This window comes from Scardinius erythrophthalmus (genome assembly GCF_964197995.2).
Source record: "Scardinius erythrophthalmus genome assembly, contig: HAP1_SCAFFOLD_172, whole genome shotgun sequence".
Lineage (NCBI taxonomy): Eukaryota > Metazoa > Chordata > Actinopteri > Cypriniformes > Leuciscidae > Scardinius > Scardinius erythrophthalmus.
Window position 1 is genome coordinate 90,848 of NW_028296439.1, and position 14,583 is coordinate 105,430.

Consider the following 14,583-nt stretch of genomic DNA (forward strand, 5'->3'; position numbering starts at 1 on the left):
CCGACTTGATTATGAGGACACTCTTTTTACAATACACTAAATATGTCATTTCAGTGGATTACAGGGACCAATGTGTTTTACTGGTACATGACCACACACACACACAAACCTGACAACACAGTGTATTACCAAGACTAAGGTGATTTAAGAGGACTGGATCTTAAACACAATACACAACTGCATAATCCAACATTATAAGGACGAGTGTGTTTAATGGTACATGCCCACACACACACACAAACCTGACAACACGGTGTATTACCAAGACTAAGGTGATTTAAGAGTACCGGATCTCAAATACAATACACAAAACAACTTGCAACATTACAGGGACAGAGGTGTTTTAGAAGTGCTTTAATTATGACTTCAATAATATCATCATAAACATTGAGTTTTTTCAGTTTTACCATGTAATACAATCATGACATACCATTTTAAGGGGAAAGTGACATCCACAAACTTAAAAACATGGTCAATAAAACTTGCACAACTGTGTGATCTTTCAGAAAGCATACAGTATCATTACTGTTTTGACATATTAAAATGACAAGCAGATGAACCATTCAAAACTTCGAAAAGATTGACAAAACAGCCCTTGGAAACAGGCACAATTTAAAGACGTCATTAAACAGGCTTTGAAATGTATAAAATGAACTCACTCAACATGCAATAAATGCTGCAACATGTAGAGAAACCGACTTACAAGGGACGGTTTACCTAAAGACAATTCTGTTATTTCCAGAAAATGTAAACAGAATTGTCAAGTTTCAAAGCAGAATTACAGAGATAACAGGAAAAGTATTCAACAAAGTTAGTTTGGGCTGTACATCAGCTCTAGAAGAGTATAGTGTCATTAGAATACAACTATCATTGTAAGTACAAAAGCTCTCATGTGTTTAGAGATTACTAAAGCATGTATTATTCTGTACAGAGAATGAGAGTGAGGCAGAAATTGAAAACCCACGGAAAGGATCCTCAGCGGTCTTACACTGCTGGCATTCAGTCAGTGTGGCCAGTTTTTCTTTGGTTATACACTCACCTAAAGGATTATTAGGAACACCTGTTCAATTTCTCATTAATGCAATTATCTAATCAACCAATCACATGGCAGCTGCTTCAATGCATTTAGGGGTGTGGTCCTGGTCAAGACAATCTCCTGAACTCCAAACTGAATGTCAGAATGGGAAAGAAAGGTGATTTAAGCAATTTTGAGCGTGGCATGGTTGTTGGTGCTAGACGGGCCGGTCTGAGTATTTCACAATCTGCTCAGTTACTGGGATTTTCACGCACAACCATTTCTAGGGTTTACAAAGAATGGTGTGAAAAGGGAAAAGCATCCAGTATGCGGCAGTCCCGTGGGCGAAAATGCCTTGTTGATGCTAGAGGTCAGAGGAGAATGGGCCGACTGATTCAAGCTGATAGAAGAGCAACTTTGACTGAAATAACCACTCGTTACAACCGAAGTATGCAGCAAAGCATTTGTGAAGCCAGAACACGCACAACCTTGAGGCGGATGGGCTACAACAGCAGAAGACCCCACCGGGTACCACTCATCTCCACTACAAATAGGAAAAAGAGGCTACAATTTGCACGAGCTCACCAAAATTGGACAGTTGAAGACTGGAAAAATGTTGCCTGGTCTGATGAGTCTTGATTTCTGTTGAGACATTCAGATGGTAGAGTCAGAATTTGGCGTAAACAGAATGAGAACATGGATCCATCATGCCTTGTTACCACTGTGCAGGCTGGTGGTGGTGGTGTAATGGTGTGGGGGGTGTTTTCTTGGCACACTTTAGGCCCCTTAGTGCCAATTGGGCATCGTTTAAATGCCACGGCCTACCTGAGCATTGTTTCTGACCATGTCCATCCCTTTATGACCACCATGTACCCATCCTCTGATGGCTACTTCCAGCAGGATAATGCACCATGTCACAAAGCTCGAATCATTTTAAATTGGTTTCTTGAACATGACAATGAGTTCACTGTACTAAAATGGCCCCCACAGTCACCAGATCTCAACCCAATAGAGCATCTTTGGGATGTGGTGGAACGGGAGCTTCGTGCCCTGGATGTGCATCCCACAAATCTCCATCAACTGCAAGATGCTATCCTATCAATATGGGCCAACATTTCTAAAGAATGCTTTCAGCACCTTGTTGAATCAATGCCACGTAGAATTAAGGCAGTTCTGAAGGCGAAAGGGGGTCAAACACAGTATTACTATGGTGTTCCTAATAATCCTTTAGGTGAGTGTATGTGCCTTAAAATGTTCAATTACAGTTGTAACTTCAGCATTTGACCAGCACACTTTTTGTCCTTTCCACAAGGTTTTCAATTCCTGCCTCATGTTCATTCTCTGTACAGAAGAATACATGCTTTAGTAAACTCTAACTATATGAGAGCTCATGTACTTACAATGGTAGTCATATTCAGATTTAAACCTCAGGTACCTTGAGGAACTTCAGTGGTTTCTCGATAGGCATCTTCTGAACACCTGTAGGAAATCAGTTATAGACAGATCAGAAACTCAGATGTAACTCAAACCTGCATCTAGAACTTAAAACTGGTTATACATCTGATCTCTAAAAATTACATTTCAAATGACATTCAAAACATTATTCTGGAGATGGAATGTTGTGTTAAACATCTCCTTTTCAAAGTTTTTGACCAACATGAACATGATAAACTTATTGGTTTGGTACTGATTCCATTCATTTTGTTCTAGAAAAATTGTTATTTATAATAATATCTGATTATTGATAACTGATTTTTACAATTAATGGCAAAAGGAATGTTTAGAAATGTAATTTGATATTATCTACTGGCACACTATAGTATGATATATATATACATACACTATGAACAATTCTAAACGCTTTTGTTTTTGCCCCCATTTTTCATGAGCTGAACTAAAAGTTCTAAGACTTTTTCTATGTACACAAAAGGCCTATTTCTCTCAAATATTGTTCACAAATCTGTCTAAATCTGTGTTAGTGAGCACTTCTCCTTTGCCGAGATAATCCATCCACCTCACAGGTGTGGCATATCAAGATACTGATTAGACAGCATGATGATTGCACAGGTGTGCCTTAGGCTGGCCACAATAAAAGGCCACTCTAAAATGTGCAGTTTTGTGTGGTCTCAGGGGGTCTGGAAACAAGTCATTATCTGGTGTGACCATCATTTGCCTCACGCAGTGCAACACATCTCCTTCGCATAGAGTTGATCAGGTTGTTGATTGTGGCCTGTGGAATGTTGGTCCACTCCTCTTCAATGGCTGTGTTGGATATTGGCAGGACCTGGAACACGCTGTCGTATACGCCGATTCAGAGCATCCCAAACATGCTCAATGGGTGACATGTCCGTTAGTATGCTGGCCCTGCAAGAACTGGGATGTTTTCAGCTTCCAGGAATTGTGTACAGATCTTTGCAGAATAGGGCCGTGCATTATCATGCTGCAACATGAGGTGATGGTTGTGGATGAATGGCACAACAATGGGCCTTAGGATCTCATCACGGTATCTCTGTGCATTCAAAGTGCCATCAATAAAATGCACCTGCGTTGGTTGTCTATAACATACGCCTGCACATACCATAACCCCACCATGGGCCACTCGATTCCCAACGTTGACATCAGCAAACCGCTCACCCACATGACGCCATACACGCTGTCTACCATCTGCCCTGTACAGTGAAAACCGGTATTCATCCGTGAAGAGAACACCTCTCCAAAGTGCCAGACGCCATCGAATGTGAGCATTTGCCCACGCAGGTCGTTTACAACGACCAACTGCAGGTCGAGACCCCGATGAGGACGATGAGCATGCAGATGAGCTTCCCTGAGACGGTTTTTGACAGTTTGTGCAGAAATTCTTTGGTTATGCAAACCGATTGTTGCAGCAGCTGTCCGGGTGGCTGGCCTCAACGGTGTTGGAGGTGAAGATGCTGGATATGGAAGTCCTGGGCTGGTGTGGTTACACACGGTCTGCGGTTGTGAGGCCGGTTGGATGTACTGCCAAATTCTCTGAAAAGCCTTTGGAGACGGCTATGGTAGAGAAATGAACATTCAATTCACGGGCAACAGCAGGTGGACATTCCTGCTGTCAGCATGCCAATTGCACGCTCCCTCAAAACTTGCAACATCTGTGGCATTGTGCTGTGTGATAAAACTGCACATTTTAGAGTGGCCTTTTATTGTGGACAGCCTAAGGCACACCTGTGCAATAATCATGCTGTCTAATCAGTATCTTGATATGCCACACCTGTGAGATGGATGGATTAACTCGGCAAAGGAGAAGTGCTCACTAACACAGATTTAGACAGATTTGTGAACAATATTTGAGAGAAACAGGCCTTTTGGGTACATAGAAAAAGTCTTAGAACTTAGATCTATAATTTTGTTCAGTGAATATAACTGGCTTAAAACCATTTTTCTTTGGTGAAAATACTAACGTAAAATTGCACTACAATATATATTGGTTTAAAATAATAATAAACATGTTCATAAACACAAACTTGTTATGCTGGGTACACACCAAAAGATAATCAGGCTGATTTTGGGCTGATTTCCCCCTTCTGAAAATCCTAGCTGTGTCCCGATTATCTTGATGGTTATAGATTATCTTATCAGATTTTCCCTTGGTGTGAGGTGTGTTAAGAGTGTCCGAACCTGATCGGAAGAACGTCAGAGCCGACCTGATCGCGAATCGCAAATATTCAACATGTGGAATATTTACGATCAGAAATCCTGAAATGTGGGGGGAAGCCCGAGGACAAACACGCGCATGCTCTGGAGATTATCACGTGAAAGGAAACCATATCCAATCAAAAAGCGAGATGAAGGAAGACGGAAGCATAAGAAACGCAGTCATGGCGCAGCACAAACTGAAATTGATGTGGACAGCAGAGATGGAGGATCAGCTTGTTGATTTGTGGCGCAAATGTTTACACAACGTGTTGTGTAAAACATTTCCAAACACTATCATCGCAATTGCTTCCTGCATATCGTCCGCCATGCTTATTCTGAGGTCTCTAGAGTGTTAACAGTCGAGACTCTGGTTGCATGGTCTTTAGGGTTGGGTATCTAGAACCGGTTCCAAAATGCCAAAAACCGGGGATTCGATAAGTCGCGCACACTTCGATTCCGCTTATCGATTCCTTACTTTGGTGATGCTCACATGCGCGAGGTGAATGTCAGTGAGCATTTGTTTACAGTTGTATTGATCTGCCAGGACCTGCCTGCCGCACATGCGCTGTACGTTATATTTACGATGGCGGAGCGCAGCAGACTTTCGAAAGTTTGGTTAAGCTTTTCAAAAAAAGATGAAAATACAGCGAATTGTATCACATGCAAGAAAGACAAACTAGAGCCGCATAATTCTGGATAAAATGAGAACCAGTTTTGTTTAAAATAGAGATCATGAATAAATACATCAGACAATTAATACGAGTCGAGTCTATAATTCCTTAAAGTGTTATATATATATATATATATATATATATATATATATATATATATATATATATATATATATATATATATATACAGTATATTGTAAATTAAGATGCATTGTCACAGTTTTACTGGTAATAGCCTAAATGTAACAAGAATAAAAGGTAGAAAAAAGTATTTGCTCTCTTTTTTCTCTCCAATAAATATTGGAATCGAAACCAAGAATCGTTAAGAACCGGATTCGATAAGCAGAATCGGAATCGTTAAAATTTAAACGATACCCAACCCTAACGGTCTTTTCACATCATGGCACACCACACACTATATGAGCAAAACGGTTAAATCTAGGATTTTTTGTCCTCATGTTTGTGGTCCATCACATTTTGAAAATCTTATAAGATGTAAAATCTTTTGGTGTGTACCCATCATTAGTTGACACATACCAACATTACTGGAGACGCCTGCAGCTCCAGCAGGAACATCACCTTCAGAACCGCTTTCATCAGGATCACTGGCATCAGAGTCCGTCATACTGATCTCATCTTAAAGAAAAAGAGACATTTAAAACAAGAACATCTTCAGTTTAACCTGTATTGAGAAGTCATTTATGAAACATGACAAATGGCACCGTTTAATAATAATAATCATATTAATAACAACTATAATACTTCACTAAGATCACTATTATTAGAATTATCGCCTAGACAGTGATATACTAATACTGTCAATGAAAAATTAATATTTTATAATGAGTATATTATTTTACAATAAGAGGTTATAATACTTTCTTAATTTCTTCACTTAAGCTGTTATACTGGCAGAAACCTGCAGTTTAAGTGAAAACAGGTTTATAAACGCATCTTATTGAAAAATTGTATTACTACAAAAAATGTGGATATAATGCGAATGTGAAAATAGAGAGTAACTGGTGCTGGTTGCGTTCCCAAATGCATGTTAAACTTATGGCACATGCAGAGATGGAGTTCACTGCATTCATTCCCTGTGAAACGAGGCATGGAAAAAGCCAGATCATGAGCTGATCGAGCGAGCAAAGTGTGCTCTTCAGTTTGAAACACGCAGCACAACAGACTACAGACTTACTTTCTTATCGTCTTTTGCGATTTGATAAGGGCATTGAGCCATATTGTGCTTTTGATTTTAGTATGTTTGAGAGATGCTTTACCAAAGCAATTGCGCAAAACACAAAGACAATTTATGTTATTATGAGGCGTAAAAATATTTTCGGTTCTTTTGGTTCAAACTGTGGAGGGACAGATTAGACTGTGGTCAGTCACTAGAGTAAAGGTAATTAATGGTAACACTATGAATTTTACTCCTCCCAAAAATGCCAAATAATAAACAGGTGACAGCGTGTTTTAGGCTATATGACACGTTATAGTGAGATATGACAGCGCTTCTGCAACACGCATCACTGCAGATGAGTAGCTGAGGATCTCTTCAGCATGCTGATGCACAAAATACAAACTAAAAATAAATTAAAGTAAGTCGCAGATGCTCAACACACAGTCATCTTCATTAAAAGTAGTGAGAATAAATGATTTTACCAGTGCTGATGCTACTCTCTCTCCTATTGATCTTAAAATTAGCTGATGATACAAAAAATGCTGCTCATAGCGGTAGCTTTCGATGACGTGAACACCGTTAAATCTGATATAGCGCGGGAATTGAAGATCGGATTTATGTCCGTTTTGTGAAGACACATTTATGTGGCCAAGTGTAAATGGAATTGTTTTGACAATGAAATGACCAGGTGTAAAACAGCCCCAAAGATGATGTGAAAAAGTTCTTTCTAGACTAGCATTTCCTAAAATGATGCAATGCTCTTTTTATTACCATCTCAACACAGTCTTGATCCTCCAATGATGATTGTTCCTTCTCAGGGCTCACCTGAAAGCAAGGCAAAGAAAGAAAAAATAAACATCTATTAGAGACAAAGGATTCAGAGATTCTCCAAATGAAGCAGCACAGATACTTGACTCCATTAACACTGACTGATCACTGTCATAAAACATAAAATTAAAACATTACATTATCAATGATATACTTGAGCAAAAGAAGGCTGATGACGCCAAACTAATTCAGGTATGATGGGACATTTCAAACCACTCAGTATTAATACTGATCAAATTAATGAGATGAATAGTGACTTAAGATTTAAAACACTGTGACATAAGTTGTAATCAAGTATAAAGTTAAAACCCTATAAATATATGGTCATAACCAATCAGGGATGCATGAAAATAAATGCTCATTGATGTTGTCGTTGTCAATCCGATAAGAAAATTAGGCCGCTATATTAACACTAATAAATAATGGATTTCTTCCTTCAGCTTCAGATGTGCGCTGTTCACCGTGATGGTTTTGAAATGTTTGAATCACAAATCTGTGAAATCAGCGCATTGTTACAGGGAGAGTTCGCTTGTGGAATTGTAAGTTGTAATATTTTTTATTTTTGTTATATATCTGATTTATCTCATATAGGATGCATTTGGCTGAGTTAATGAGTGCTACAGTAAACACTTCACTGTAGGCCACACCGGTGGTCAGCAAAACATTAATTATGATTGGGACTGTCATATATACATAACACTATAATGAGCAAACTATTGCATTAAAAACGTCGTGAATTCTTTGGGTTTAGTTGCTGTGTTTCAGCGTGTTGTCCTGGGAGGAGCGCATCCACAACAGGAGTTTCACTATGTAATAGTTGATTACTATTAATAATAGCTCAAGTTAATCTGTGCATGATTTTGTGCAAGTATAAGTTGTAATATTGTGTTTATTTTGTATAAATATCTAATTTATCATATATAGGTTGTGTTCCGTTGAGCTAAAACCATCTAACAAAGCCTCAGGTTTAGGGGTGTTCCTTCAGCTCTTTAGGCCATTTCATTTTAAGTTTAATGTTGTCTAATAACATTTTAATTTCATTTGATTTATTATTATTATTATTATTATTAAGGCAATAGATGTTTTGGTAAAACTTCACAATACATATGTTATTGCATTAACTAACATGAACTAACAGAGAAAAACTTTTGTTAATGTGAGTTAATAAAATATGTGAGTTCATGTTAGTTCACAGTGCATTAAATTAACAGATACAACACTGGATCCTAAAATGTCTTGGAAAATGTTGAGATTAACGTTAAGTAAGATAAACATTAAGTAAATCATGTAGAAGTATTGTTCATTCATTGTTAGTTCATGTTAACTAATACTAACAAGATGAAACCTTTTTATAAAGTATTGCCATTTTTTTATAAAGAAAGTTGGAAATATGAATGTAAAATTTATTTTAGAAGCTAAGAAACCTTACACTGGTTCAAACTAGGCCACTACTGTATATGTTTGATTTATGTTGAAGTGTTTGGGACATTGGCTTTAAAGTCGGCATGAAATGGAAGTTGAGATTGTCATTTTTTCCTTGTTGTGATGTATATCCGAGTGAAACTGCTTCTGAAATTAGAAAAAAATGTAGGGCGGGGCTTGATTTCGTCCTTCGGGAATTGATTGGATCGTTGGAGGTTGGGCGTTGCAAACAAAATGGAGGCAGATTTGAATGCCAGTTTACATTCAGTTGTGGAGGATTTCTCTCCACCGGACTCCCCCACCGTTACCCTCACATGAAGGATTTTTTTATTGAGGAGCCCAGCGACGAGAACAAGGACAAGCAGCTAAATTTTCAGGCAGGAATCAGACCATATTTATATGAGCCTCCCGCGAAACGAGACAAACACCGATAGCCGCACCCTCATGGGCTCTGGCCGCACCCTTTCGCCATGGCACATGACCAAAAGAGAAGAGAGGTCGTTTTCGAGGGGGGAGGGAAGGGTAATGTATTTGATTAAAGATTATAAGGGTACATGAATTTTGAAAAAATAATGAAGTGCACAGATAAATCATTTATAATAAACACTACAATATTACATATAAAAAGAAGATTTGTCAAATTTGATTTCATGCCGACTTTAAATGATGTGCGTTTCGTTTTTGTAATCAGGCTTTCAAAGTATATCAAATTTTGGATTTAGATTCATCGGCTAATATATCAGATATCGGCTTTCGAATATAAAGAATGATCAGTTATCGGCCCAAATGTTCATATCGCTGTATCCCTAATTTAATTTCCAAAAAAACAATACCTTCTGTACATCTCTGGCCTCTGACTGGGACGGGGACGGACTCTTCATTTCGAGAGTGGAGGGTTCAACCTCACTGAGAGTCTACAAAACATAACATTAGACATGAAACAGTGGTGTAAATGTGTGAACACTAGATCTCACAGATGTCTCTGCTTCGTTTGCTCGTTCTCTTCCAGCACAACTCTCACTTACCTTGTCTAGTCCCACAGTCAGAGCAGCACAATCACTGTCTGATGACCACTGGCTCTTATGGCTCATCTGAGAATATGAAATTAAGCGTTACATACAGAAACACTTCACCTAAGAGTTTAAAAAAAGCATTATAAATGGAATATATAAAGGATAATGTACAGTCAGTCAGTAATTAATACAAAATAAACTGACAGGATAATAAGGGTCCTGATACACAGCTACCTATCAATAAATATTTGCACATGAAATACTGATTTGAGATAATATACAAGATTACAAAATAGTTAAAGTTTTCAAATCAATATTTAAATGCTACCACAAGGTAATGTTCACGGCTTTTATGCATCACATTACATGTGTTTTCATTACAGTGTGTCAGGTTGTGTGTAGCTTTACACCAGTTTTATGAGGACACCGTTTTATGAGGACATCATAAGAACAGGTTCCTGATGTTTGACTTGACAGAAGAATCTCAGTGTGTTGTGTAAGTTTGACAGAATCCTGGTCTATGAGGACACAGTTTTATGAGGACATCATAAGAAAATGATCCTGATGTTTGACTTTGACTGAGTGTGTTGTGTAAGTTTGACAGAATACTGGTCTATGAGGACACTAGATTTACTGGGACACTGGTAACTAGATACATTTGGACGGCACTGAGTTCAAGTGTGTGTATGTATGAGAGTGATACGAGACATTGCGCCTGTGCTAGATGTACAGTAAGTGATCGTGACTCACTTCTTACACACACAATCATAATTCAGTGACTGATAACTGTGGCAAATAATCTGTTTCTGAGGAAACAGAGTTATTACATTAACTTATTGGATACCTTTAGAGTTGCTGTATCTTGTTCAGGTTTCATCTGATTCTTCAGAGTTATCATCTGAAAAAAAAAGTAGTAAAAATATATAAAAAAGACAAATAAATAATAATTTTAGTATCACTTATTGAAAGCCAAACAGAGGTTGCTATTTTTTACCAACTTCTTCAATGATTATATTTAATCTGACAAGCACAAATAGTTTTCGCTATTGGTATTAGCCACAATGAGCTGTGAATTATGGGTTATCAGTATCGATCCTAATATTCCATATGTGTGTCCCGGTAAATCTAGTGTCCTCATAGACCAGGATTCTGTCAAACTTACACAACACACTGAGATTCTCCAGTCAAGTCAAACATCAGAACATTGCTCTTATGATGTCCTCATAAAACGGTGTCCTCATAAAACAGGTGTAAGACACACACACACTTGACACACTGTAATGAACATGCATGTAATGTGATGCATTAAAGTCATGAACATTAACTTGTAGGGCTGCACAATGTATTGCTTTATCATTCATACCCATCTGTGGTAGTGACATTGCAGTACAGGCCTCTGTGAAGTCAGGCTATGTAAAGACTCTGCCGTGTTATTTTACAGTTGATTACTCAAGTTCTGTACCTAAATGCTGTTAGACTTACCTGGAATATATGAGGCATTGTTTATTTCACATCTTTGTTCATTTTTTTTATCTCTGCTTGCAATTTATTATTTTCTATGCAGATGCAAACCCCTACAAAATCACACCAATCATTCTAGAATGATTAATTATTTCCAAATAGAGCTATTCAAGACATCTGGTGAAATTGCTTTTCATATTGAAAAACTTTTGTTAATGTGAGTTAATAAAATATGTGAGTTCATGTTCGTTCACAGTGCATTAAATTAACAGATACAACACTGGATCCTAAAATGTCTTGGAAAATGTTGAGATTAACGTTAAGATAAACGTTAAGTAAATCCTGTAGAAGTATTGTTCATTCATTGTTAGTACATGTTAACTAATACTAACAAGATGAAACCTTTTTGTAAAGTGTTGTCATTTTTTTATAAAGAAAGTTGGAAATATGAATGTAAAATTCATTTTAAAAGTTAAGGAATCTTACATTAGGCCACTGTACTATTATGTTTGATTTATGTTGAAGTGTTTGGGACATTGGCTTTAAATGATGTGCGTTTCGTTTTTGTAATCAGGCTTTCAAAGTATATCAAATTTTGGATTTAGATTCATCGGCTAATATATCAGATATCGGCTTTCGAATATAAAGAATGATCAGTTATCGGCCCAAATGTTCATATCGCTGTATCCCTAATTTAATTTCCAAAAAAACAATACCTTCTGTACATCTCTGGCTTCTGACTGGGACGGGGACGGACTCTTCATTTCGAGAGTGGAGGGTTCAACCTCACTGAGAGTCTACAAAACATAACATTAGACATGAAACAGTGGTGTAAATGTGTGAACACTAGATCTCACAGATGTCTCTGCTTCGTTTGCTCGTTCTCTTCCAGCACAACTCTCACTTACCTCGTCTAGACCCACAGTCAGAGCAGCACAATCACTGTCTGATGACCACTGGCTCTTATGGCTCATCTGAGAATATGAAATTAAGCGTTACATACAGAAACACTTCACCTAAGAGTTTAAAAAAAGCATTATAAATGGAATATATAAAGGATAATGTACAGTCAGTCAGTAATTAATACAAAATAAACTGACAGGATAATAAGGGTCCTGATACACAGCTACCTATCAATAAATATTTGCACATGAAATACTGATTTGAGATAATATACAAGATTACAAAGTTAAAGTTTTCAAATCAATATTTCAATATTTAAATGCTACCACAAGGTAATGTTCACGGCTTTTATGCATCACATTACATGTGTTTTCATTACAGTGTGTCAGGTTGTGTGTAGCTTTACACCAGTTTTATGAGGACACCCTTTTATGAGGACATCATAAGAGCATGTTCCTGATGTTTGACTTGACAGAAGAATCTCAGTGTGTTGTGTAAGTTTGACAGAATCCTGGTCTATGAGGACACAGTTTTATGAGGACATCATAAGAGCATGTTCCTGATGTTTGACTTTGACTGAGTGTGTTGTGTAAGTTTGACAGAATACTGGTCTATGAGGACACTAGATTTACTGGGACACTGGTAACTAGATACATTTGGACGGCACTGAGTTCAAGTGTGTGTATGTATGAGAGTGATACGAGACATTGTGCCTGTGCTAGATGTACAGTAAGTGATCGTGACTCACTTCTTACACACACAATCATAATTCAGTGACTGATAACTGTGGCAAATAATCTGTTTCTGAGGAGCACTGGTCGCATGGCACTGCTTATGCATGGAAACCCTGAACTCACCTTTATAATGATTGCTGAATCTGCCCTGGAGCTCATCTGTGTCTGTAAACGGCATGCCCTCTTCCAGATCTTGATCTTCTCCTTCACTGACTCACTTCAGCCATCATCCCATGTGTCTGCGCGCATAGAAAAAGACTCTCACGACCATTGCATTTCATTTGACCTATTATTCAAAAAGCTTGTTTTAAATAAATTGATCAATTATGGTAAACAGCATTCAAGTTATTTTAATACTTTATTATATGATATTTAAGGAATATGTTAATTGATAATAACTATTCATTCATAGATTTCATTCACAATTAATATTATAGGCAATAATAGTGACAGTATTAATAAGACTGAATCAAACAGAGTTCTAATAATATTCAGAGTAGCCTATATTTTATTATAGTCAGGAGTAATAAGAGCACATATTTGTGTCTTAATGTGTTTAAAGCAAGCATAACTGTAGTAATATTAACAGTAGCATATCAGGATACTGTACTGGGTGAAATAGCCTCCCCTTCACATACTGAAACGTTAGTCATGCCAACGCGTTATTATGATGGCTAGACTATTTTATGAGATCAGAAAAGGTAGCAGTTACAAATATAGTGCAATCGAAAACGAGTTTAAAATGACAAGCATCGCTGATTCCCTCATGTCAGTCTGTAAACAGAATCACTAACTTATAGGTCCGCTAGCACGGTTAGCATCACGCGCTAGCTGCTTTCTAACTGTAAAACGAGCAGCGAAGAGCATACAGAACATGCACAAACAAGCCAACCGGACCCACGTGCTATTAGAGAAGCAATTAAACAACATTATAACTTACCTTTTGGATAACAGTTGCCTTCATCAGGTCCACAGATGTCTTCTCAGGTGCAGAGTTTGTCCAGTCCAAACAGGAAATGACGTGACGACGAATGACTACACCTCTGATTACGTTGTACTTATCATAATATAAACGGGATTTTATTTATTTATTTATCATATATTTAATGCACAATTAATAAATTACAGGCAAAAATACTTAAATAATTAGTATTTTGCATTAGTTGCTACACATTTTAAAGCTGATTGAAGCTCCGCCCACTGGCGCCATCTTGTTTTCGCGATCTCCCGCCTACCGGTACCGATCTGACCAATCACTAAAGCTGATTGAAGCTCCGCCCATTGGCGCCATCTTGTTTTCGCGATTTCCCGCCTAGCGGTATCGATCTGACCAATCACAGGCCCCAAATAATACACTTGTGTGAAAGATGCAAATTTTTGATGACACGGGTGTAATACCAGGACCTGGCTACAGGGGCGCACTCTCGAAATCAGGGATACACTGTGTATGGTAAAATTTCAGGGTTTTGTGGTATGTAAGGACATGGCGCCAAACTTTGAGAGGGAGCGTCTGGAACGTAGTAAATGACATCTACGCTGTCGGATTTATGAGGACATGGCCTCTGTCCTCATAAACCCAAATGTCCCCATAGTGCTGGTGCGTATTCAGGTCAAAAGTCCTCGTAAACCACAAAAACAAACACACACACACACACACACACACACACACACACACACACACACACAC

The 14,583-nt window shown here is 37.9% G+C and overlaps 1 protein-coding gene across 6 annotated transcripts; it reads right to left on the reverse strand.

The window, feature by feature from the left end:
• Positions 1–338: 338 nt before the first annotated feature.
• Positions 339–13,929, reverse strand: LOC308686339 (uncharacterized protein). 6 transcript variants are annotated; one of them, XM_081394741.1, is made up of 11 exons: positions 13,837–13,929; positions 13,020–13,135; positions 12,168–12,233; positions 11,976–12,056; positions 10,643–10,696; positions 9,811–9,876; positions 9,619–9,699; positions 7,307–7,360; positions 5,896–5,994; positions 2,416–2,494; positions 346–1,657 (listed from the first exon to the last, which is right to left on the reverse strand). In XM_081394741.1, exons 2-9 carry the CDS (start codon positions 13,053–13,055, stop codon positions 5,980–5,982), a joined length of 453 nt encoding a protein of 150 aa, XP_081250867.1. In that variant the 5' UTR covers positions 13,056–13,135; positions 13,837–13,929; the 3' UTR covers positions 346–1,657; positions 2,416–2,494; positions 5,896–5,979. The 6 variants fall into 6 exon arrangements, with proteins under 6 accessions (XP_081250866.1, XP_081250867.1, XP_081250869.1 ...); XM_081394742.1 differs by having other exon boundaries at positions 1,645–1,657; positions 2,451–2,494; XM_081394740.1 differs by having other exon boundaries at positions 339–2,494.
• Between the last annotated feature and the right edge of the window lie 654 nt (positions 13,930–14,583).

Excerpts from the sequence above, each read along its gene's own strand:
- LOC308686339 (XM_081394738.1), bottom strand. The coding sequence starts at position 5,970 with ATGCCAGTGATCCTGATGAAAGCGGTTCTGAAGGTGATGTTCCTGCTG. Across the intron at positions 4,046-5,895 it reads AGGCGTCTCCAGTAATGTTG|CCGTCTCCAAAGGCTTTTCA; the intron begins GTATGTGTCAAC and ends TCTCTACCATAG.